The following is a 24,428-nucleotide window of genomic DNA, read 5'->3' as shown; positions in this document are numbered from 1 at the left end:
GGATTCAGACCACAGGACCAGTGGCTTGACGAGGGAAGAAATTAGGCAGGTTATTGCAATTGATACGAGGTAAATGGTGGCTGGGGAAATCAGGCTGCTTTTACATCTGTGGCAGGTAACAAGGCAAGGAATAGAAGTGTGTGTGTAGGAAGTTGGATCTGTATGCACTATTTCAAAGTAAGGAATAGTATGCACAGAGTCCAAGGGTTCCCCTTAGAGGTAGGATAGTGGCAAAAAGAGATAATACTAATGCTCTATTTTGTGGTAGTGTGGTCGAGCAGTAGTCTTATCAAAGGAGTAGTGTTAAGCATTTGTTGTACATACACACAGGCAATAAAAGAGGAACACACTCAGACAATTCCAGGCCAATAGGTTTTTGTATAGAAAAATATCTTTTCCTAGTTCATTTTAAGAACTACGGGTTCAAATTCTACATGTAATATCTCATTTGAAAGGTATTGCAGGTAAGTACTTTAGGAACTTTGAATAATCACAATAGCATACTGTATATACTTTTGAAATAAAACACATATAGCTATTTTAAAACTAGACAGTGCAATTTTCAACAGTTCCTGGGGGATGTAAGTTATTGTTAGTTCTTGCAGGTAAGTAAACCACCTACGGGGTTCAAATTGGGGTCCAAGGTAGCCCACCGTTGGGGGTTCAGAGCAACCCCAAAGTTACCACACCAGCAGCTCAGGGCCGGTCAGGTGCAGAGTTCAAAGTGGTGCCCAAAACACATAGGCTTCAATGGAGAAGGGGGTGCCCCGGTTCCAGTCTGCCAGCAGGTAAGTACCCGTGTCTTCGGAGGGCAGACCAGGGGGGTTTTGTAAGGCCCGGAGGTGGGGGGGGGGGGGGGGGGGGCCACAAGTTAGCACAAAAAGTACACCCTCAGCAGCCCGGGGGCGGCCGGGTGCAGTGTGCAAACACGTCGGGTTTGTAATAGGAATCAATGGGAGACCAAGGGGTCTCTTCAGCGATGCAGGCAGGCAAGGGGGGGGCTCCTCGGGGTAGCCACCACCTGGGCAAGGGAGAGGGCCTCCTGGGGGTCACTCCTGCACTGGAGTTCCGATCCTTCAGGTCCTGGGGGCTGCGGGTGCAGGGTCTTTTCCAGGCGTCGGGATCAGAGCCAGACAGTCGCAGTCAGGGGGAGCCTCGGGATTCCCTCTGCAGGCGTCGCTGTGGGGGCTCAGGGGGGGACAACTTTGGTTACTCACAGTCTTGGAGTCGCCGGGGAGTCCTCCCTGTAGCGTTTTTTCTCCACCAGTCAAGTCGGGGTCGCCGGGTGCAGTGTTGCAAGTCTCACGCTTCTGGCGGGAGATGCTGTTGTCTTCAAGTTGCTGCTTTGGAAACAAAGTTGCAGTCTTGGGTGAACAGGGCTGCTGTTCTCGGGAGTTTCTTGGTCCTTTTAGAGCAGGGCAGTCCTCTGAGGATTCAGAGGTCGCTGGTCCTGGGGAAAGCGTCGCTGGAGCAGTTTTCTTCCGAAGGGGGGAGACAGGCCGGTATGGCTGGGGCCAAAGCAGTTGGTGTCTCCGTCTTCTCTGCAGGGTTTTTCAGCTCAGCAGTCTTCTTCTTAGGTTGCAGGAATCTGAGTTCCTAGGTTCAGGGGAGCCCCTAAATACAGAATTTAGGGGTGTGTTTAGGTCAGGGAGGGCAGTAGCCAATGGCTACTAGCCCTGAGGGTGGCTACACCCTCTTTGTGCCTCCTCCCAAGGGGAGGGGGTCACATTCCTACCCCTATTGGGGGGGGATCCTCCATCTGCAAGATGGAGGATTCCTAAAAGTCAGAGTCACTTCAGCTCAGGTTGCCTTAGGGGCTGTCCTGACTGGTCAGTGACTCCTCCTTGTTTTTCTCATTATCTCCTCCGGCCTTGATGCCAAAAGTGGGGCTGTGGCCGGAGGGGGCGGGCAACTCCACTAGCTGGAATGCCCTGTGGCGCTGGAACAAAGGGGGTGAGCCTTTGAGGCTCACCACCAGCTGTTACAGCTCCTGCCTGGGGGAGGTGATAGCATCTCCACCCAGTGCAGGCTTTGTTACTAGCCACAGAGTGACAAAGGCACTCTCCCCATGTGGCCAGCAACATGTCTCGAGTGTGGCAGGCTGCTAGAACCAGTCAGCCTACACAGGTAGTTGGTTAAGGTTTCAGGGGGCACCTCTAAGGTGCCCTCTGGGGTGTATTTCACAATAAAATGTACACTGGCATCAGTGTGCATTTATTGTGCTGAGAAGTTTGATACCAAACTTCCCAGTTTTCAGTGTAGCCATTATGGTGCTGTGGAGTTCGTGTTTGACAGACTCCCAGACCATATACTCTTATGGCTACCCTGCACTCACAATGTCTAAGGTTTGGCTTAGACACTGTAGGGGCACAGTGCTCATGCACTGGTGCCCTCACCTATGGTATAGTGCACCCTGCCTTAGGGCTGTAAGGCCTGCTAGAGGGGTGACTTATCTATACTGCATAGGCAGTGTGAGGTTGGCATGGCACCCTGAGGGGAGTGCCATGCCGACTTACTCGTTTTGTCCTCACCAGCACACACAAGCTGGCAAGCTGTCGAATAATTCTATTGCGTCTTTTTGCAGTAATGCTTGAACTTCTAGTCCTAGAAGGTCTATATGCTGTTTGGACATCTTGTGTGTTTTCGGTGGGACGTTTGGAGGGAGTTGGAGAAATTCTATGCAATAACCATGTTGGATAATTGCTAAGACCCAAGTGTCTGTTGTTATCTCCTCCCAAGATTTGTAGAACTGGCTTAGTCTTCCCCCCACTGGTGTTGTGTGAAGGGGTTGAGTGACTTGTGAGTCACTGCTTGTTTTGAGGGGTTTTGGGCCCTTGAAATTTTCCCCGGTTTCTTGGGAATTGGCCCCCTCTGTATTGGCCCCGAAAGCCTCCCCTTTGATACTGTCCCTGGTAGGTAGACGGTGTTGTTTGTGAGGTGCTGGCTTGTGTGGCTTGACCTCGAAACCCTCCTCTGAAAGTAGTTTTGCGAAATGTGCCAAATGTGCCTCTCCCCTACGGGGAATAGAGTGCGCCCATGGCTTTAGCTGTGTCAGTGTCTTTCTTTAATTTTTCAATTGCAGTGTCCACTTCTGGTCCAAACAATTGTTGTTCATTGAACGGCATATTGAGCACTGCCTGTTGTATCTCAGGTTTGAAGCCGGATGTGCGCAGCCATGCGTGCCTCCTTATCGTTACAGCAGTAGTTATAGTTCTTGCAGCTGTATCTGCTGCGTCCATAGAAGAATGGATTTGGTTGTTGGATATGTTTTGTCCCTCTTCAACCACTTGTTTTGCCCGTTGTTGGAATTCTTTGGGGAGGTGCTCGATGAGATGCTGCATCTCGTCCCAATGGGCTCTGTCATATCGCGCTAGGAGTGCCTGCGAGTTGGCGATGCGCCACTGATTTGCAGCTTGTACTGCAACCCTTTTCCCGGCTGCATCAAACTTTCGGCTCTCCTTGTCAGGAGGTGGTGCGTCGCCTGATGTGTGCGAGTTGGCTCTTTTACGAGCTGCTCCTACGACAACAGAATCTGGTGTCAGTTGTGATGTAATAAAAGCAGGGTCTGTGGGTGGTGCCTTGTATTTCTTCTCCACCCTTGGGGTTATTGCTCTGCTTTTAACTGGCTCTTTAAAGATTTGTTTAGCGTGCCTTAGCATTCCTGGGAGCATAGGAAGGCTTTGATAATTGCTATGGGTGGAGGACAGAGTGTTAAAAAGGAAGTCATCCTCGATAGGCTCTGAATGTAGCGATACGTTATGAAACTCTGCTGCCCTAGCTACCACCTGAGCATACGCTGTACTGTCCTCAGGTGGTGAGGGCTTAGTGGGGTACGACTCAGGGCTATTGTCCGATACTGGGGCGTCAGAGATCCCATGCGTCCTGGTCATCTTGGCTCATGGTGGTATGAGCTGGTGATTGTGACGAGTCTGTGCCGGTGATATATGAGTTGCCGGTGGTGGAGAGGGTGGTGGAGTTACCTTCTTCACCACTTTTGCTTGTGGTGTTTTTTCTTGTTGTTGGAAATCTAGTTTCCTTTTTCTTGATTGGGGGAAGGGTGCTGATCTTCCCTGTACCACTTTGTATAAAGATCCGCTTTTGCGTGTGATCTACAGCTGTTGTTTGTAATTCCTCCTCAAATCTGTGTTTTTGAAGTTGGGAGGACAGTGATTGTTCCTCTGAGTAGGAACTGGCTTTCGGTTCGGTTGCTGGGCGTTTTGGCACCGAAACCGTGTCTTTTGTTGTTTTCGGCTCCGAAGAGATTTTCCTCTTTTTCGGTGTCGTACCTTCTTGGCGTCGACCATCTTCGGTGCCGCTATCTCTGTGCCGAGCAGCTTCGGTGCCGCTGCCTCGGTGTCGACCCTTTTCTGCGGCAGTTTCTCGGTCCCGAGATTGCTGCGTGCCTGTGTCTCGACCTGAGTCGGACGATCTCGGCACCAGCTCGCCCTTTTTCGGTGCCGATGGACGGTCACCTATTTTATGGGTTGAGCCATGGCCTGTCGGCAGTGGCGTCCCCTGGGCTTTGTCTGTTTTTCTGTGTGATGCTTGTTTCGACGTCTTACTCGCGGTTTCTTCGACGTCGAATTCTTCGGAATCCGATTCGTGGATGGAGAATGTTTCTTCTTCTCCCTCATCCTCGAAACGTTGTTGTCCTGTCGGCGTGGACGCCATCTGCAACCTTCTGGCTCTTCGGTCTCGGAGCGTTTTTCTCGACCGAAACGCTTGACAGGCCTCACACGTTTCTTCTTTGTGCTCGGGTGACAGGCACAAGTTACAGACCAAATGTTGGTCTGTATAGGGATATTTACTGTGGCATTTAGGACAGAATCGGAATGGGGTCCGTTCCATCAGTCTCGATCTTGCACGCGGTCGGGCCGACCAGGCCCCGACGGGGGATCGAAATTACCCCGAAGGGCTACCGGAGCTCTTCAAGATTCGGTGTCGATTCTAATCTAACCCGATACCGAACGAAACAATACAGATGAATTTTCCGTTGATTCTGACTAACTTTCCGACCCGAAACACGGAGCGAAAAGGAACACGTCCGAACCCGATGGCGGAAAAAAAAACAATCTAACATGGAGTCGACGCCCATGCGCAATGGAACCAAAGTAGGAGGAGTCCCTCGGTCTCGTGACTCGAAAAGACTTCTTCGAAGAAAAACAACTTGTAACACTCCGACCCAACACCAGACGGCGGACTATGCACAGCATGTGTATCTGCAGCTACACATGCCACCGAACACTGGTTTCCCCTGGTCAATACCTGGCTGGACAAACTTATCCAGTCACCAACGCTGACAATCAGACTAAAGAACATCCCATGGCTATGGTAACTTCGAGTGGGGAGGGGTCAATGGCCTGAAACAGGTGGTGGTCTCCTCAAATATCCCAGTAGACTGTTTGCTTGGAAATGACCTGGAGTCCTCAGCATGGGCTGAGGTAGAACTGAAAACCCATGCAGCCATGCTGGGTATCCCTGAACTGGTGTGTGTCAAGACAAGGGCACAGTGCAAGGCTCACGGTGAAAAAGTAGAGCTGGAGCCTGGAAAAAGGGCCCAGCCTACCAAGAGAAAAGGAAAGACAACTGGGAAACCAGCTGCAACACAACAACAAAAAGAGAACCTCTCTTCTCAGGAAGAAGTTCTGCCCTCTGAGGGAACTGAGCCTAAGGAGTTAGAACCTTATCAGGTTGAGCTCTTAGGCCCAGGGGGACCCTCAAGGGAGCAGTTGTGTAAGGGGCAAGAAACCTGTCCCTCTCTTGAAGGCCTTAGGCAGCAAGCTGCTGAAGAGTCCAATGGCAAGAAAACTGGAACACATAGGGTCTATTGGGAAGATGGACTCCTTTACACTAAGGCAAGAGATCCCAAACCTGGTGCCACTAGGAGAGTGGTAGTGCCTCAGGAGTTTAGAGAGTTCATACTGACCTTAGCCCATGATATTCCTCTTGCTGGGCATTTGGGACAAACCAAGACGTCGGAGAGACTAGTCAACCACTTCTACTGGCCCAACATGTCCCAGAAAGTCAAGGAGTTGTGTGTCTCCTGTACCACCTGTCAAGCCAGTGGTAAGACAGGTGGACATCCAAAGGCCCCCCGCATTCCACTTCCAGTGGTGGGGGTCCCCTTTGAAAGAGTGGGTGTGGACATAGTGGGCCCACTTGGACCACCCCCAGTCTCAGGGAATATGTACATACTAGTAGTAGTGGATCATGCTACTAGATACCCTGAAGCTATTCCCCTTAGGTCGACTACTGCCCCAGCAGTAGCCAAGGCCCTCATTGGTATTTTTACCAGAGGGGGTTTTCCTAAGGAGGTGGTGTCTGACAGAGGTACCAACTTCATGTCAGCATACCTGAAACACATGTGGAATGAGTGTGGAGTGACTTATAAATTCACTACTCCATACCATCCACAAACTAATGGCCTTGTTGAGAGTTTCAACAAGAAATTAAAAGGCATGATCATGGGGCTCCCTGAAAAACTCAAAAGGAGATGGGATGTCCTCTTGCCATGCCTGCTTTTCGCTTACAGAGAGGTGCCTCAGAAGGGAGTAGGGTTCTCACCCTTTGAACTTCTGTTTGGCCACCCTGTAAGGGGACCACTAGCTCTTGTGAAAGAAGGCTGGGAGAGACCTCTTCATGAGCCTAAACAAGACATAGTGGACTATGTGCTTGGCCTACGTTCAAGGATGGCAGAGTACATGGAAAAGGCAAGTAAAAACCTTGAGGCCAGCCAACAACTCCAGAAGTTTTGGTATGACCAAAAGGCTGCACTGGTTGAATTTCAACCAGGGCAGAAAGTCTGGGTTCTGGAGCCTGTGGCTCACAGGGCACTTCAGGACAAATGGAGTGGCCCTTACCCAGTGCTAGAAAAGAAGAGTCAGGTCACCTACCTGGTGGACCTAGGCACTAGCAGGAGCCCCAAGAGGGTGATCCATGTGAACCGCCTTAAGCTCTTCCATGATAGGGCTGATGTGAATCTGTTGATGGTAACAGATGAGGAACAGGAAGCTGAGAGTGAACCTCTCCCTGATCTCCTCTCATCAAACCCTAAAGATGGGTCAGTTGATGGAGTGATCTACTCAGGCACCCTCTCTAGCCAACAGCAATCTGATTGTAGGAAGGTCCTGCAACAGTTTGCTGAGCTCTTTTCCCTAACCCCTGGTCAGACACACCTGTGTACCCATGATGTGGACACAGGAGACCGCATGCCTGTCAAAATCAAAATATTCAGACAGTCTGACCAAGTTAAGGAAAGCATCAAGGTGGAAGTCCACAAGATGCTGTAATTGGGAGTCATTGAGCACTCTGACAGTCCCTAGGCTAGCCCACTGGTCTTAGTCCCCAAACCTCACACCAAAGATGGAAAGAGAGAGATGAGGTTTTGTGTGGACTACAGAGGACTTAATTCTGTCACCAAGACAGATGCCCATCCCATTCCAAGGGCTGATGAACTGATTGATGAATTAGGTGCTGCCAAATTCTTAAGTACCTTTGACTTAACAGCAGGGTACTGGCAAATCAAAATGGCACCAGGAGCAAAAGAAAAGACAGCATTCTCCACACCTGATGGCCATTATCAGTGTACTGTTATGCCCTTTGGTTTAAAGAATGCCCCTGCCACCTTCCAAAGGTTGGTGAATCAAGTCCTTGCTGGCTTGGAGTCCTTTAGTGCAGCTTATCTTGACGATATTGCTGTCTTTAGCTACAACTGGCAGGATCACCTGGTCCACCTGAAGAAGGTTTTGAAGGCTCTGCAATTAGCAGGCCTCTCTATCAAGGCATCCAAATGCCAGATAGGGCAGGGAACTGTGGTTTACTTGGGACACCTTATAGGTGGAGGCCAAGTTCAGCCACTCCAGCCTAAGATCCAGACTATTCTGGACTGGGCAGCTCCAAAAACCCAGACTCAAGTCAGGGAATTCCTTGGCTTGACTGGGTACTACAGGAAGTTTGTGAAGGGATATGGATCCATAGTGACAGCCCTCACAGAACTTACCTCCAAGAAAATGCCCAAGAAGGTAAACTGGACTATAGAATGCCAACAGGCCTTTGCCACCCTGAAACAAGCAATGTGCACAGCACCAGTTCTAAAAGCTCCAGATTACTCCAAGCAGTTCATTGTGTAGACAGATGCCTCTGAATATGGGATAGGGGCAGTTTTGTCCCAAACAAATGATGATGGCCTTGACCAGCCTGTTGCTTTCATTAGCAGGAGGTTACTCCCCAGGGAGCAGCGTTGGAGTGCCATTGAGAGGGAGGCCTTTGCTGTGGTTTGGTCCCTGAAGAAGCTGAAACCATACCTTTTTGGTACTCACTTTGTAGTTCAAACTGACCACAGACCTCTCAGATGGCTGATGCAAATGAAAGGTGAAAATCCAAAACTGTTGAGGTGGCCCATCTCCCTACAGGGAATGGACTTTATAGTGGAACACAGACCTGGGACTGCCCATGCCAATGCAGATGACCTTTCCAGGTTCTTCCACTTAGAAAATGAAGACTCTCTTGGGAAAGGTTAGTCTCATCCTCTTTCGTTGGGGGGGGGGGGGGGGGGGTGATTGTGTAAGGAAATGCCTCTTTGGCATGGTTACCCCCCGACTTTTTTGCCTTTGCTGATGCTAAGTTTTGATTTGAAAGTGTGCTGAGGCCTGCTAACCAGGCCCCAGCACCAGTGTTCTTTCCCTAACCTGTACTTTTGTTTTCACAATTGGCACACCCTGGCATCCAGGTAAGTCCCTTGTAACTGGTACCCCTGGTACCAAGGGCCCTGATGCCAGGGAAGGTCTCTAAGGGATGCAGCATGTCTTATGCCACCCTGGGGACCCCTCACTCAGCACAGACACACTGCTTGCCAGCTTGTGTGTGCTAGTGAGGACAAAACGAGTAAGTCGACATGGCACTCCCCTCAGGGTGCCATGCCAACCTCACACTGCCTATGCAGTATAGATAAGTCACCCCTCTAGCAGGCCTTACAGCCCTAAGGCAGGGTGCACTATACCATAGGTGAAGGCACCAGTGCATGAGCACTGTGCCACTACAGTGTCTAAGCAAAACCTTAGGCATTGTAAGTGCAGGGTAGCCATAAGAGTATATAGTGTGGGAGTCTGTTTTACACGAACTCCACAGCACCATAATGGCTACACTGAAAACTGGGAAGTTTGGTATCAAACTTCTCAGCACAATAAATGCACACTGATGCCAGTGTACATTTTATTTTAACATACACCCCAGAAGGCACCTTAGAGGTGCCCCCTGAAACCTTAACCAACTACCTGTGTAGGCTGACTGGTTTTAGCAGCCTGCCACACTCGAGACATGTTGCTGGCCACATGGGGAGAGTGGCTTTGTCACTCTGTGGCTAGTAACAAAGCCTGTACTGGGTGGAGATGCTAACACCTCCCCCAGACAGGAGCTGTCACACCTGGCGGTGAGCCTCAAAGGCTCACCCCTTTGTGCCAGCACCGCAGGACACTCCAGCTAGTGGAGTTGCCCGCCCCATCTGGCCACGGCCCCCACTTTTGGCGGCAAGGCCGGAGAAAATAATGAGAATAACAGGGAGGAGTCACTGGCCAGTCAGGACAGCCCCTAAGGTGTCCTGAGCTGAAGTGACTCTAACTTTTAGAAATCCTCCATCTTGCAGATGGAGGATTCCCCAATAGGATTAGGGATGTGACCCCCTCCCCTTGGGAGGAGGCACAAAGAGGGTGTACCCACCCTCAGGGCTAGTAGCCATTGGCTACTAACCCCCCCAGACCTAAACACGCCCTTAAATTTAGTATTTAAGGGCTTCCCTGAACCTAAAACTTTAGATTCCTGCAACTAACAAGAAGAGGAGGACTGCTGAGCTGAAAGACCCCTGCAGAGGAAGAAAAGAAGACACCAACTGCTTTGGCCCCAGACTTACCGGCCTGTCTCTTGCCTTCCAAAGAAACCTGCTCCAGAGACGCTTTCCAAGGGACCAGCGACCTCTGAATCCTCTGAGGACTGCCCTGCTTCAAGAAAGACAAGAAACTCCCGAGGACAGCGGCACTGCTCCAAAAGAACTGCAACTTTGTTTCAAGGAGCAGATTTAAAGACCCCTGCAACTCCCCGCAAGAAGCGTGAGACTTGCAACACTACACCCGGCGACCCCGACTCGACTGGTGGAGAACCAACACCTCAGGGAGGACCCTCCGGCGACTCCGAGACCGTGAGTAACCAAAGTTGTCCCCCCTGAGCCCCCACAGCGACGCCTGCAGAGGGAATCCCAAGGCTCCCCCTGACCGCGACTGCCTGAACCCCATTTCCCGACGGCTGGAAAAGACCCTGCACCCGCAGCCCCCAGCACCTGAAGGAACGGAACTCCTGTGCAGGAGTGACCCCCAGGAGGCCCTCTCCCTTGCCTGCCTGCAACGCTGAAGAGATCCCTTGATCTCTCATTGAAAACCATTGTAAACCCGACGCGTGTTTGCACACTGCACCCGGCCGCCCCCGCGCTGCCGAGGGTGTACTTTTTGTGCTGACTTGTGTCCCCCCCCCCAGTGCCCTACAAAACCCCCCTGGTCTGCCCTCCGAAGACGCGGGTACTTACCTGCTGGCAGACTGGAACCGGGGCACCCCCTTCTCTCCATTGAAGCCTATGTGTTTTGGGCACCTCTTTGACCTCTGCACCTGACCGGCCCTAAGCTGCTGGTGTGGTGACTTTGGGGTTGCTCTGAACCCCCAACGGTGGGCTACCTTGGACCAAGAACTGAAACCTGTAAGTGACTTACTTACCTGTGAAACCTACAATACCTTACCTCCCCCAGGAACTGTGAAAATTGCACTAAGTGTCCACTTTTAAAACAGCTTATTGTGTTTTATGTAAAAAGTATACATGCTAATGTAATGATTCAAAGTTCCTAAAGTACTTACCTGCAATACCTTTCAAATGAGATATTACATGTAGAATTTGAACCTGTGGTTCTTAAAAAAAACTAAGAAAATATATTTTTCTATAACAAAACCTAGTGGCTGGATTTGTCTCTGAGTGTGTGTTCCTCTTTATTGCCTGTGTGTATGTACAACAAATGCTTAACACTACTCCTTTGATAAGCCTACTGCTCGACCACACTACCACGAAATAGAGCATTAGTATTATCACTTTTTGCCACTATCTTACCTCTAAGGGGAACCCTTGGACTCTGTGCATGCTATTCCTTACTTTGAAATAGCACATACAGAGCCAACTTCCTACAGGGGTTTTACGGATAAGGCTTGCAACTCACTCACTCTCCTTGCAGATGTTATAGCCACCAGGAAGACTGTTTTAATAACCAAATACCTTAAGGGGCAAGAATGCATAGGCTCAAAAGGGGACCCCATAAGGAAAGTGAGGACCAAGGACAAATCCCATTGAGGCATAACAAATGGTTTTGGAGGATATTCATTTAGAAGACCTTTCAAGAATCTGAGAACAATAGGGGATTTAAATAACGATGGTTGGTCTGGAAGACAAATGAAGGCTGACAAAGCCGACAACCCTTAATGGTAGCCACTGCACAACCTTTCTGTGCTAGAGACAGAGCAAAAGACCAAACGTCCGACAGATGAGCATGTAAGGGATCAATCTGTCTCTCTCCACACCACATAACAAATTTAGACCACCTATTAGCGTAGATAGATTTAATGGAGTGTCGCCTGGCCGCTAATATAACATCCACTACATCAGGCGGGAGAGAGAAGGAACTCGGGTTGCCCCGTTCAATCTCCAGGCATGTAGGTGTAGACTCTGGAGGTTGGGGTGTAAAACCTGCCCCTGCGACAGCGAGAGGAGGTCTGCCCTGAGAGGGAGACGGAGCGGAGGGCACAGCGAGAGTTGGAGAAGGTCGGAGTACCACACCCTCCTTGGCCAATCCGGAGCTATTAAGATGACTTGGGCCCGGTCTTGGCGAATCTTCAACACTCGAGGAATCAAGGGTATGGGGGGAAACGCGTAAAGCAACTGGTCGCACCAGGTTATCAGAAACGCATCCCCCAATGCTCCCCGCACCGGATACTGGAGGCTGCAGAATAACGGACAATGCGCGTTCTCCAGAGTGGCAAACAGATCTATACGAGGAAACCCCCACATCTGGAAGATTAAACGGACTTGATCTGGATGGAGACGCCACTCGTGGTCGGCCGACAATTGGCGACTGAGACTGTCCGCACGTACATTCAAGACCCCGGCCAAATGATTTGCTACCAAGCAAATCTGATGGTCCTTTGCCCAGGACCATAGTCGAAGAGCTTTTCTGCAGAGAAGGTACGACCCTACTCCTCCCTGTTTGTTTATGTACCACATCGTGGTAGTATTGTCCGTCAGGACCTGTACCGACTGACCACGAAGGGAAGGGAGGAAGGCCTTGAGAGCCAGACGTACAGCCCGTAACTCTAACAGATTGGTATGAAACATCTGTTCCTCTGGAGACCAAAGTCCTTTGATCTCCAGATCCCCCACATGAGCTCCCCACCCTAGAGTGGAAGCATCCGTTATAACCGTGGCCACTGGTGGCGACTGCGCGAACGACTTTCCTTGTGAAAGATTGTTGCTCGCAATCCACCACTTCAAGTCCACAGCAGCATCTCTGGAGATCTTGACTGCACCTTCTAGATCTCCCTTGTGTTGAGACCACTGCCTTCGGAGGCACCACTGAAGAGCCCTCATGTGCCAGCGAGCATGCATGACCAACAGTATGCAGGAGGCAAACAGACAGAGCAGACGAAGGACCTTGAGGACTGGAACTACCGCTCCATTTCGAAACATTGGAACAAATTCCTGAATATCTTGAACCCGCTGAGGCGGAGGAAGGCTCGATTCAATGTTGTATCCAGTACTGCCCCTATGAATAGGAGGCATTGAGAGGGCTCCAGGTGAGATTTGGGCACGTTCACCTAAAAGCCCAGGTCGAACAACAACTGGGTTGTTGACTGCAGATGATACGACACAAGCTCCGGGGACTTGGCTTTGATCAACCAGTCGTCCAAGTAAGGGAATACTGCTATCCCCTTCCTTCTGAGCTCTGCCGCAACCACTGACATCACCTTCGTGAAGACTCGAGGTGCTGAAGTAAGACCAAACGGAAGGACCGCAAACTGATAGTGCTGCGACCCTACCACAAACCGGAGATACTTCCTGTGTGACTTGAGTATCGGAATATGAAAATAAGCATCCTGCAAGTCGACAGACACCATCCAATCTTCTTTGTTCAACGCCAAAAGCACCTCTGCTAGGGTCAGCATCTTGAACTTTTTCTGATTGAGGAACCAATTCAAGATCCTCAGATCCAGGATCGGTCTCAACCGACCATCCTTCTTGGGAATCAGGAAGTACCTTGAGTAACAACCTCGACCCCTTTCCTGCTCTGGGACCAACTCCACCGCGCCCTTTGAAAAGAGGACTTGAACCTCCTGTTCTAGCAACAGGAGGTGTTCTTCTGAACAATAAGATGGGCGGGGCGGGATGGGGGGGCGGAAACTCCCGAAAGGGAAGGGTGTAGCCTTTTTCCACAATACTGATAACCCAAGTGTCCGTTGTAATAGTCTCCCACTTGTGGAGAAAATGCCGTAATCTTCCCCCTACAGGAGAGGAGTGAGTGGGAAATGGTGGAAGCCTAAGGCTGCTTTCCCTGCTGCACCCCTCCAGAGGACGAGGAAGAGGCAGAGTGCTGTTGAGAGGCTCCTCTGGTGCTGGCCCTACCTCTCCCTCTAAATGATCTATAGGGGTGGGAAGAGGCGGGTTGCTGGAACCTCCCCCGAAAGGAAGAGGAGGAAGAGCCACGCCCAAATCCACGAAACCTCCTGAAAAACCTGGAAGAGGCAGAGGAAGAAGGAGCTTGCAGCCCTAACGATTTGGCTGTGGCCCTGCTCTCTTTAAATCGCTCCAAGGCCGAATCTGCCTTTGCCCCAAACAGTTTGTCCCCATCAAACGGGAGGTCTAATAGGGTCAACTGCACGTCCGCAGAAAACCCTGAATTACGGAGCCAGGCCTGTCTCCTCGCCACCACAGCCATGCCCATCGCCCTAGCCACAGAGTCGGTCGTGTCCAGCCCAGACTGGATAATCTGGGTTGCGGCAGTCTGGGCGTCCGAGACAACATCCAAGAGTCCCTGGGGAAGCTCCGTAAACGAAGATGAAATATCATCCATAAGAGCATGGATATATCTCCCCAGAATGCAAGTTGCGTTGGTGGCCTTCAACGCCAAACTGCAAGACGAAAATATTTTCTTGGATTGAGCATCAAGTTTTTTGGAGTACCTGTCTCCAGGTACCGTCGGGAAAGATCCAGGCGCTGATTTCGAATAACAGGAGGCTTGCACCACCAAGCTCTCCGGCGTAGGGTGTCTTAAAAGAAAGCCAGGGTCAGATGGTGCAGCCCGATACCTTCTGGCCACAGCCCTATGAACCGCCGAGGAAAATACAGGCTTCTTCCACACCTCTAACACCGGATCAAGCAAAGCCTCATTAAACGGCAAGAGAGGCTCCGCTGCAGCAGAGGCCGGATGCAGCACCTCCGTCAATAAATTCTGCTTCGCCTCTGCCACCGGCAAAGGCAGGTCCAAAAAGTTAGCTGCCTTCCTCACCACCGCGTGAAAGGTAGCAGCCTCCTCCGTATAGTCCCCTGGAGATGAAATGTCCCACTCGGGGGAAGTATCCAGCCCACTGGCCGTATCCAGACCATGCAGTCCATCACCAGAGTCCTCAACCTCTCCTTCCTCCAGGACTCGCTGATACTCCTGCTCTTCCAAAAGACAGAGAGCACGCCTCCTCGAATGTAGTCTCTGCTCAATACGCGGAGTCGACATGGCTTCTGCTGAAGATCGGCGCCGATCTCCAGAAGCATCCAACGCCGCATCCGGCGCCACAGGCAGCTTCGGCGCCGATGAAGGAGCAGGACGAAGAGATCTTGGAGCCGATGGACCCACCGGAGTCACAGGACGAAATCCCGATGTCGACGGGATGGAAACTTCCGGAGCCAATCCCTCTGAAGCCACCGGAGCGGCCACCGGCGCCGAGCCCACATTCCCAAAAGGGAGAAAGGGCATAAAGGGTGCTGGCCGAAGAGGCGCAGGATCACCCAATGAAAAGGCCAAAGGCCCCGAAGGACCAGCCGGAGCACCTCCTGGAGCCATCTGCTGAAAGATGGTATACATCGCATTCAGAAATGCGGTACTATCGGCTCCAGGGGCGGGAAAAGCCAGATACTGAGGTGCCTGGATCGAAGGCGACCCCGACGCCGGAGACATCACAAGAGGCTGCATCACCTCAACCACAGACGCTTGTCCAGGCGAAGTCGGTGACGCCGGAGAGGGCAACGGCGTCGATGGATGCAGCGTGACCGTGGGACTGACCTCCCAAGTCCCCCGACGCCGAAGGCGACCTCGAACGAGTCTCCTTGCTGGAATGACGCCGTGAATCTCTACGGCGCCGGGAGTCTCGATGACGCCGATGAGTCCTTGGCGAAGAAGACTTTTTGTGATGTTTTTCCTTTCTCTTTGACTTCGCAAGGAATAGTTTAGCCTCACGTTCTTTGAGGGCCTTCGGATTCATGTGCTGACATGAATCGCAAGTCACGACGTCGTGGTCGGAGCTCAAACACCAGAGACAGTCGGAGTGAGGATCTGTAACGGACATCTTGCCCCCACACTCTCGACAGGGCTTGAAACCCGACTTTCTCTGAGACATTGTTACCGCAGAGAAGAACTACACAGCAGAAAATACACTGTAACTACTAAAGTAACAGTAGCTCCCTCGAAGATAAGTTTCGAATGCACGGAAAAAAAACGGGAACTGACGTCGGCGAGGACCTCTTATTGCCTGTATGATGTCAAACGGCGTCGCGTGGGCTAGAGTGACGTCCTCGTCGACGTGCAGAGACTAGGAAGAAGATTTCCGTTGAATGCTGGCGCCATGGGAGTATTCATTAGGTGAGGAATCCACAGGTAGTTGTATCCATCAGAAATGAAAATATTTTTTGAAAGGAAGCTCATAAGGCTTGTTTCAGAATCACACACAAAACAAACCACAGAACTCTTTCTCCAATGCCCTTCCATTAACTTGCAAATGAAACTACAGAGAACTAAGATTCGGTCTCTCCCTTAAGAAAGCAGTAGCAACTCTAGAAAAACAACATTTACATGGAAAACTTAACGTTTTGGCATTATATCGTCTGCTGCTGCCAGGCGTTTTTGAATCACTCAACAAACAAAAGTACCTAAACTGCCATTCATTAGGATGAGGATATGAAAATGCAGTTCAGCAAGATTTCTTTGTTTCAACTGCAACACTACACAACTCCTGAATGGATTTCTTTTAAAACTTATGTCAACTGCTTAATCACTACCTACAATCAATTTAGAAGCTGAGTAACTAATATGCTCCATCTTAAGCCTTACATTTCAGTACACCACAATTTGCAAAAAAAAAATCCATATTTCAATGAAGCTAACACCTTATCTAAGTTGAATATCAATATGCTTCTGTTAGTAAGCCTGGAGTCTACTATATGCATTTGATACAATTTAGAACAATCATACATTAAACTCTTACTGAATTCCAAATTTTTAAAAAGGTCTTACACCCTTAACCTATTGACTTTTTATTTATAAAGTACTGTGGTTGTTTTAAAGAAATATGCCATAAAATATGTTTGGATTCTACTTCTGTACACACTGAGCACTACCAAGAGCTTACACTGTTTCATGTACAAGCACATAAAAATCCAAAATCAACAAATACTATCAGCCATCTGGGGGAATGCCATCTTGAGGTACAAGACGGACATCCTGATATTTGGTCTGGACACCTTTTCTTGGCCTACTGATGGTGGCCACATCTACTAGGTTCACTGCCATAAACAAAAACAAAAAAACCTCAGTGAAACATTAACCTCAGAATTTCCATCAAACCACAACTGTAAAAGGTCTAGTAAACTGGACTGCTGAAATTTAGAATCCTTAGGAAATTCCTCTCCCTTTCACATATCTAAGCATACCGTGATAATGGGAGCATGTACGTTTTCGCACTCTGCCTTGCATCTTGGTTTTGAACAAGATTGCTAGGCTTGTTTGGTACCTTTACAAATATGACCATGTCACTATGGACCATATCTTTACTGCAATGGCTTCTGGAGCAACAATGCACTAATTTTTGGCACTATGTTTGCTTCATTAGGTGGCCAAAATTTCAACAACAGTATTGCACTTACCCTTTTGACTGTCCGTTGGCACGGTTTTCAAAAAATTTTATCTCCAAAATATCGTTTATTCCCAGACAGTGAACAGAATCTGTTAAGTCTTCATCTGTCGTCCACTGAAAAACATCAAGTTATTTATTTTAATTTACTACTACTAGGATTTTGACTATATTTACCTTTTCTGTCAGTACTTTGCTTTTGCCACAATTGATTAATACAGGTATCTGCAACACTGAAAACACACACAATGCTATGACACATATAATGCTGTGCAAGTTAAAAGAAAACGTTTTGATGTAAATTGGAAACATCTAAAATTCCGAATCGTTCTCTTCTACATTTTATAATAATTTGCAAATTTCATGGTTTAAAGCTTTCATTTTATCCTAAACGATGCACATTCAACATGTGTTTATGTTAAAGCAGCATTTTAAGGGTTGATTTGTAAAGAGGGGAGTCTTCCAATCACAAGATACCCAGGTACCTTACAGAACAAAAAGAAAACAAAAAAAGTACACATACACATTTGTTACCATCCTTGTGGGGACTAACCTTAAAAGAATGTTTTTAGACTATGTTAATGACAGTAACATATTAAGAAAAAATGTATGATACAGGATCATGATTGTTACATATACCTTTGTTCAATCATGTGCACAGAACTATCCTTGATGGGACCAAATCATGGCTAAATTGCTTTTTAATTTATGGTGGGGCACATAGGTTTCCTTGATAGTTTATCCATATATGGTTTATTTCATATATAAGGAATATGATACATATTAAAATTAACTGATGGGTCATACAATGAGGTCAAACGAAAAACCAGTGTTAAAAACAGTTATATTTTTCTCATTCTAGCTATTAGACAAATCTTCACACTTAAGAATAGCATGTAATGTTACTGTGTACATTGAGATGGTGTATGTGATGAAAGGGAAGTTCAAGTCCCCAACAAGGGTGGTATTATTCTGACAGTGAGGTTTAAGTCTCTGCAGAGATGTTTTGTGACCACTCTAACAGTCTCCAGGTGTCTAGAATTTCAATATTAAAATTCTAATGGGGGAGGGTAAAGGACCAACAGAGATGGTTTGTAGAAAGAGTGTTGTTCAATTAACCACAGATATGGTGTAGCACGACAGTGAACTTCAGGTCCCCATAGTTATAATATGTAACTACAGCAATGTTAAAGTTCCCCTTAACATGGCATAGAATGACTTTGAAGTTCTGATCCCTATAGTGATAGTGTGTGAATATAGCAATCTTTAATTCCCCACAGAGACGATGCTGAGTGACAGTGATGTACAGGTACCCATGATTGTGTGTGATTTTAGCACTTTTTAAGTTTTCACAGAGCTAGTGTACACTGACAGGAAAGGTCAGATCACCACTGCAATAGTGTGTGACTTTCCATAGTGATAGTTGTGCTGAAGTCCCCAAATTGATGGATCAGAGTGACACAGATTCAAGTCCAATAGCAATAGTGTGAAAGCAATGTTTAACTACCCCACACAGACCCTGTGCAAGAAAAGTGAAGTTCAGTTCACCATAGAGATGGTGACATTACTGCCATAGTTCCCACAGATATGGTGTCGAGTGACTTAGAGATAGTGACTTTATAGCAAAGTTCAGATTTCCGCAGATATGGCACAGAATGACAGTAATATACATGTCCCAATAGTAATAGCGTGTAATTATAGCAATGTTGAAGTCCCTACAGAGATGGTGTGTAATATATAGATGACTAAATTTTCACATGATGGAATAAACTAATGATATTATAGCAGCATCTTCGAGGTCTGTAATGACTGATCTTGAATTTAAAGAAGAGAATATGGTGTGAGAGGGACACAAAAGTATTTGCAAGGGTTCAGCGGATTATTTACGTTTTTAGAGTAATAGCAAATTGCTTTATGATTGCTTCATGTCAACTATAGAGTTAGGGAATGACAGTGATGACAAATTCCACTAACAGATGGCATGTGAGGGACAGATTAATATTATGATGGAAGAGGTCAAGCAGTGTTCAATAAAGTGACTGTGTCCCAGACCAAAAACTGGTTGACATATGATCTGAAGTGGATCTTCAATGGAGACACATGCAGTCTGGCTGGTTCATTATAATATACCAGAAGGGGGAGGAGTGCCCGGGTTGGGGGAGGTAGCCAGAAACTGAAGTAGAAAGTCACTTGTGGTCTACAACCAAAGGCCTAGTGCTAGTATTTTAAGAAATCAGGGATGCCCGATCTGTGACGATTACACCACACACATTGAGTGAAGATGAGATTTGTTGATTTAACTGTATGGGTCTAAGAGCCCAAATGCTTGCTCAAGTTAACTTTCTTTTGGTTAATGATTGCTGTTTTACCCCTAGAGGGTAATGACAGTCTGTAATAAACTGGAAAAATGGATGGTGTCTTCATAGACATGCCTTTAACGTGCAAATTAAGTACTGCCATAGCAAAGGTAATTAATCTTTACCCGTGTTGGTAATCTTTGTATCTGTACATCTGCAACTTGAACAGAAATCAGTTGACAAAAACATACCACTGAGTTGGAAAGGTCAAACAATTAGGGAGTCAACTTAACAGGGGGTGTGGAATTTATATAGACCAATGCCCAGGACATATTGTCTGGGGTCAAGGACAACACATTTTCATTTTTATTTTGTCCTTGGGACAAGTAGGTGCAACAACATGCAGCACAAACACTTTGGCTGCCAGTTTACATTACCACATTATGGAGCATGGAAGGGAATCGCCTGCAGTTGATGTAATATCTGTATCCATATGATAAATCTGTCTGAACCTGTATTTATGGTTCATTAATGCAAAGCCTTAATTATTAGGGTGAGCAGTCTAAATAAATGTTGTAAACTCGGACTGCACTACTAAGAGTAGTTCCAGTATTTAAAAAAAAAAAAATTTATGTATGTTTGCAAACTTTAACATTATGCGGCTATGTATAATGCTCTCTGATTAGGTGCAAATATTTGCAGAAGCTTGAAAGCAAGATAGCTTTCAAAATGAAACGTTCACAAAAAATGCAACAAGGAGAAACCGGTTTTGATAATTTACTGAGGAATTTTATCTTTGAAGCATCATTTAGTAAAACGTGTTGATGCATGCTAGCATTTCTAAAGTATGTTCATAATGGCAAACCAGTGTAAGCAGTTTCACGATGATTATGGGACACATGAAAATAAACGAGCACTGGCAAAGCCAATAGGTCCGACATTGGTGGCCAGTCTTTTGGTTTTGTTAATGCATATCTTGTTTTGACACAGCTTTTTTGAAACTTCATTGCGGTTGTGGGAGCTGCTGGCCCTCAACATTTTAATAAATGTTGGCAAAAAACAAAAATATTTTTGGGTCTCAAAAACCTCACATTGCCACAGGAGTTCCTGGCACTGAACAAAGCTACTTTGTGTGCCAATATGCTCCTTGTGAAAGAGCAGACTGCTATCAGTCACAGAGAAGGCAGCCGACAGATGTATAGAGAGAGAGACAGAATTTTAATAAAAACAAAAAAGTCTTGGTTAATGCCTGACCTAATTAGGGGCCCAATTCTTAAAGAAAGTCAAAAAAGTGTACCCAGCATAGATGTCTTTGCATTAGTGAAGATTTACATAACCACAGAAAATATTTGTGAACTGTATTTTCGCATGAGCAAATATGCATATGCAGATTTGCTCATGTGAAAATCTGTTGAGCGCTAACAAGTTCACTTTCCCTCCAACCACTTTTTCCTCCCAACTCTGGAAGAGGTTTTACTTCTGCCCTTGTCAGAAGTAAATTTCTAACCATTCTCTGTATGGGAAGAGATTAGCGAATAGCTGGTGAAAGCCCTTAAAACATGCAAGTTAGTAGGTTTGCACAGACTCAAAGGGGCATTCCAACCGTGGAACTATTGATTACCGCTACCTCCAGCCCCAGTACGTAGATCTGCAGAAAGGTGGCAAAATAAGGAAATTGCCAATATTCAAGTCCTACTACAGGGAGTGCAGAATTATTAGGCAAATTAGTATTTTGACCACATCATCCTCTTTATGCATGTTGTCTTACTCCAAGCTGTATAGGCTCGAAAGCCTACTACCAATTAAGCATATTAGGTGATGTGCATCTCTGTAATGAGAAGGGGTGTGGTCTAATGACATCAACACCCTATATCAGGTGTGCATAATTATTAGGCAACTTCCTTTCCTTTGGCAAAATGGGTCAAAAGAAGGACTTGACAGGCTCAGAAAAGTCAAAAATAGTGAGATATCTTGCAGAGGGATGCAGCACTCTTAAAATTGCAAAGCTTCTGAAGCGTGATCATCGAACAATCAAGCGTTTCATTCAAAATAGTCAACAGGGTCGCAAGAAGCGTGTGGAAAAACCAAGGCGCAAAATAACTGCCCATGAACTGAGAAAAGTCAAGCGTGCAGCTGCCACGATGCCACTTGCCACCAGTTTGGCCATATTTCAGAGCTGCAACATCACTGGAGTGCCCAAAAGCACAAGGTGTGCAATACTCAGAGACATGGCCAAGGTAAGAAAGGCTGAAAGACGACCACCACTGAACAAGACACACAAGCAGAAACGTCAAGACTGGGCCAAGAAATATCTCAAGACTGATTTTTCTAAGGTTTTATGGACTGATGAAATGAGAGTGAGTCTTGATGGGCCAGATGGATGGGCCCGTGGCTGGATTGGTAAAGGGCAGAGAGCTCCAGTCCGACTCAGACGCCAGCAAGGTGGAGGTGGAGTACTGGTTTGGGCTGGTATCATCAAAGATGAGCTTGTGGGGCCTTTTCGGGTTGAGGATGGAGTCAAGCTCAACTCCCAGTCCTACTGCCAGTTCCTGGAAGACACCTTCTTCAAGCAGTGGTACAGGAAGAAGTCTGCATCCTTCAAGAAAAACATGATTTTCATGCAGAACAATGCTCCATCACACGCGTCCAAGTACTCCACAGCGTGGCTGGCAAGAAAGGGTATAAAAGAAGGAAATCTAATGACATGGCCTCCTTGTTCACCTGATCTGAACCCCATTGAGAACCTGTGGTCCGTCATCAAATGTGAGATTTACAAGGAGGGAAAACAGTACACCTCTCTGAACAGTGTCTGGGAGGCTGTGGTTGCTGCTGCACGCAATGTTGATGGTGAACAGATCAAAACACTGACAGAATCCTTGGATGGCAGGCTTTTGAGTGTCCTTGCAAAGAAAGGTGGCTATATTGGTCACTGATTTGTTTTTGTTTTGTTTTTGAATGTCAGAAATGTATATTTGTGAATGTTGAGATGTTATATTGGTTTCACTGGTAATAATAAATAATTGAAATGGGTATATATTTTTTTTTGTTAAGTTGCCTAATAATTATGCACAGTAATAGTCACCTGCACACACAGATATCCCCCTAACATAGCTAAAACTAAAAACAAACTAAAAACTACTTCCAAAAATATTCAGCTTTGATATTAATGAGTTTTTTGGGTTCATTGAGAACATGGTTGTTGTTCAATAATAAAATTAATCCTCAAAAATACAACTTGCCTAATAATTCTGCACTCCCTGTATAGTATTAGCCCTGCATAATCAGAGCGGCTAGAGCTCTTAAATAATAAGACTGCTGCCATAATTTGTTGCCACACTACAAGGTACCGAAAGGGACAAGTACTTTTTTTTTTTTTTCCAGGACAAGTAGATTTATGAAGCAACTTGTCACATGGACAAGTAGATATTTTATGGGTCCTTTAAGTGGCCTGGTTTCCTGTTATACATGAACAACAATAGTGTTTATTAAATAAGACACAGGAGAAAATTTAGTACACCACTCATCCTGAAGTCCTGAACTTCTAGTCCTTTTATATGTGAGAATAAAGGGAAAGTGGAATGAAAAATTGCATAGGATCACAGTTTGGTAAAGTGGGGAAGCCGGGAATAATGCCTGGTTTTCTGGTTTCACTTTGTTCAATTCAGCTACTAGATGTTTATGCTTTACTCCCAGAAACCCACCTTATTTCCAACACGCCTCCAACACCCCACAACCACGACTGCTGCCCTGCTCGATTCAATGAGGCCCTCGATCACATCACAGACCTACATTTTGGCCCCCTGGAAAATCTTTGCGATTACCCATAATATAACTGGTCTAGGGGTTCCCGACAGAGTGATCAGGGCTTACCATGCAGTCCCAAAGTACTCCATTTAGGGGTACTGTGGTAGAGCATCCTCAGGCTTAACACAAAGGAGTACAAGAAATCAACAAATACACATAATAGTCAACACATGAGACAAACAACTCAAGAAGGAGATTCAGACCAATTTATAAAAATAGCTATTATCCTTATTTATGTTTAGGCACCAGAGAAAATTATTCAGGTAAGTAGGTTTTTAAATAGGAAATCTTTTCACTTTAAAAATGGACACTTCAATTTCTGAGTTCTGTAGTGTTATCCTATGGGAGGAAAAACAAGTTCTGCTAACAGGTAGAGTACAGCAACATAGAAGACCAATTTCCTGAGGTTATGTGAATAGTGGGCATGGTCCATGGCAACATACACAGTACACCCTCAACAGCACGGGGGCGGGCGAGTGCAGATTGCAAACCAGTGTTTGGTGCCCAATGCGCTCCTAAGGAGACTAGTCACTGTGAAAAGAGGCTTCAGGCTAAGACTGAGCACCCTGTTTCAGTGAGTCACAGAGTGGGAACACTCAGGTCATGTGTTTGGAGACCTAGGGACGCCAGTGGTCCTCTTCTCCTCAGTCCAGGGTGTCCAGATGCAGAGGTTTCTTGGACCACTGGGTGTCCGGTGGCAGTGGGGGCACACATAACTGGCTGCAGACGTGTACAGGGGAAACCAGTCAAGGTGTACCAAAAAGTGGGCTCAAGTCTCAAGAGCCTGGGGGATGCAGAGACACCTGCAGTCCTCTTCACTGCACCACGACACCCTGGACAGAGGAGGAGCGACAAGGCTGCCATCACCGGAGGCGGTCATGGTTGAAGGGGGCCTGCACAAAAAGGCTGCAGGCTTCGGTGTGAAGGTCACAGCAGGGAAACCCACAATGGACTTTGCTTTTGGAGAGGCTGGGGACCACTTGGCACCACTGGCCCACTTCAACACGGGCTAGGAGCCTCAGGTGCAGTGGTGCTGTCCAGCAGCGGTTTTGGCGGTCTAGAGACCTCTTCAGCGGTGCTTGGGAGCTTGCAAGCATGCAGGAGAGCAGCTCCACTACTCCACATGGGTTCCTT

General features: G+C 47.3%; 1 protein-coding gene across 8 annotated transcripts in view; it reads right to left on the bottom strand.

Moving 5' to 3' along the window:
* Positions 1–24,428, bottom strand: part of CPSF6 (cleavage and polyadenylation specific factor 6) — a 532,852-nt gene that overhangs the window by 301,834 nt on the left and 206,590 nt on the right. For all 8 annotated transcript variants that reach the window (XM_069229589.1, XM_069229590.1, XM_069229588.1 and 5 more), the window contains exon 3: positions 17,207–17,310. In XM_069229589.1, the coding sequence (XP_069085690.1) occupies positions 17,207–17,310 (104 nt within the window). The remainder of the gene's footprint in view (positions 1–17,206; positions 17,311–24,428) is intronic.

The sequence above is a fragment of the Pleurodeles waltl genome, chromosome 4_1 (assembly GCF_031143425.1).
Source record: "Pleurodeles waltl isolate 20211129_DDA chromosome 4_1, aPleWal1.hap1.20221129, whole genome shotgun sequence".
NCBI lineage: Eukaryota > Metazoa > Chordata > Amphibia > Caudata > Salamandridae > Pleurodeles > Pleurodeles waltl.
Note: the sequence above shows the minus strand (reverse complement) of the source record. Positions and strands in the feature narration are given on the sequence as shown.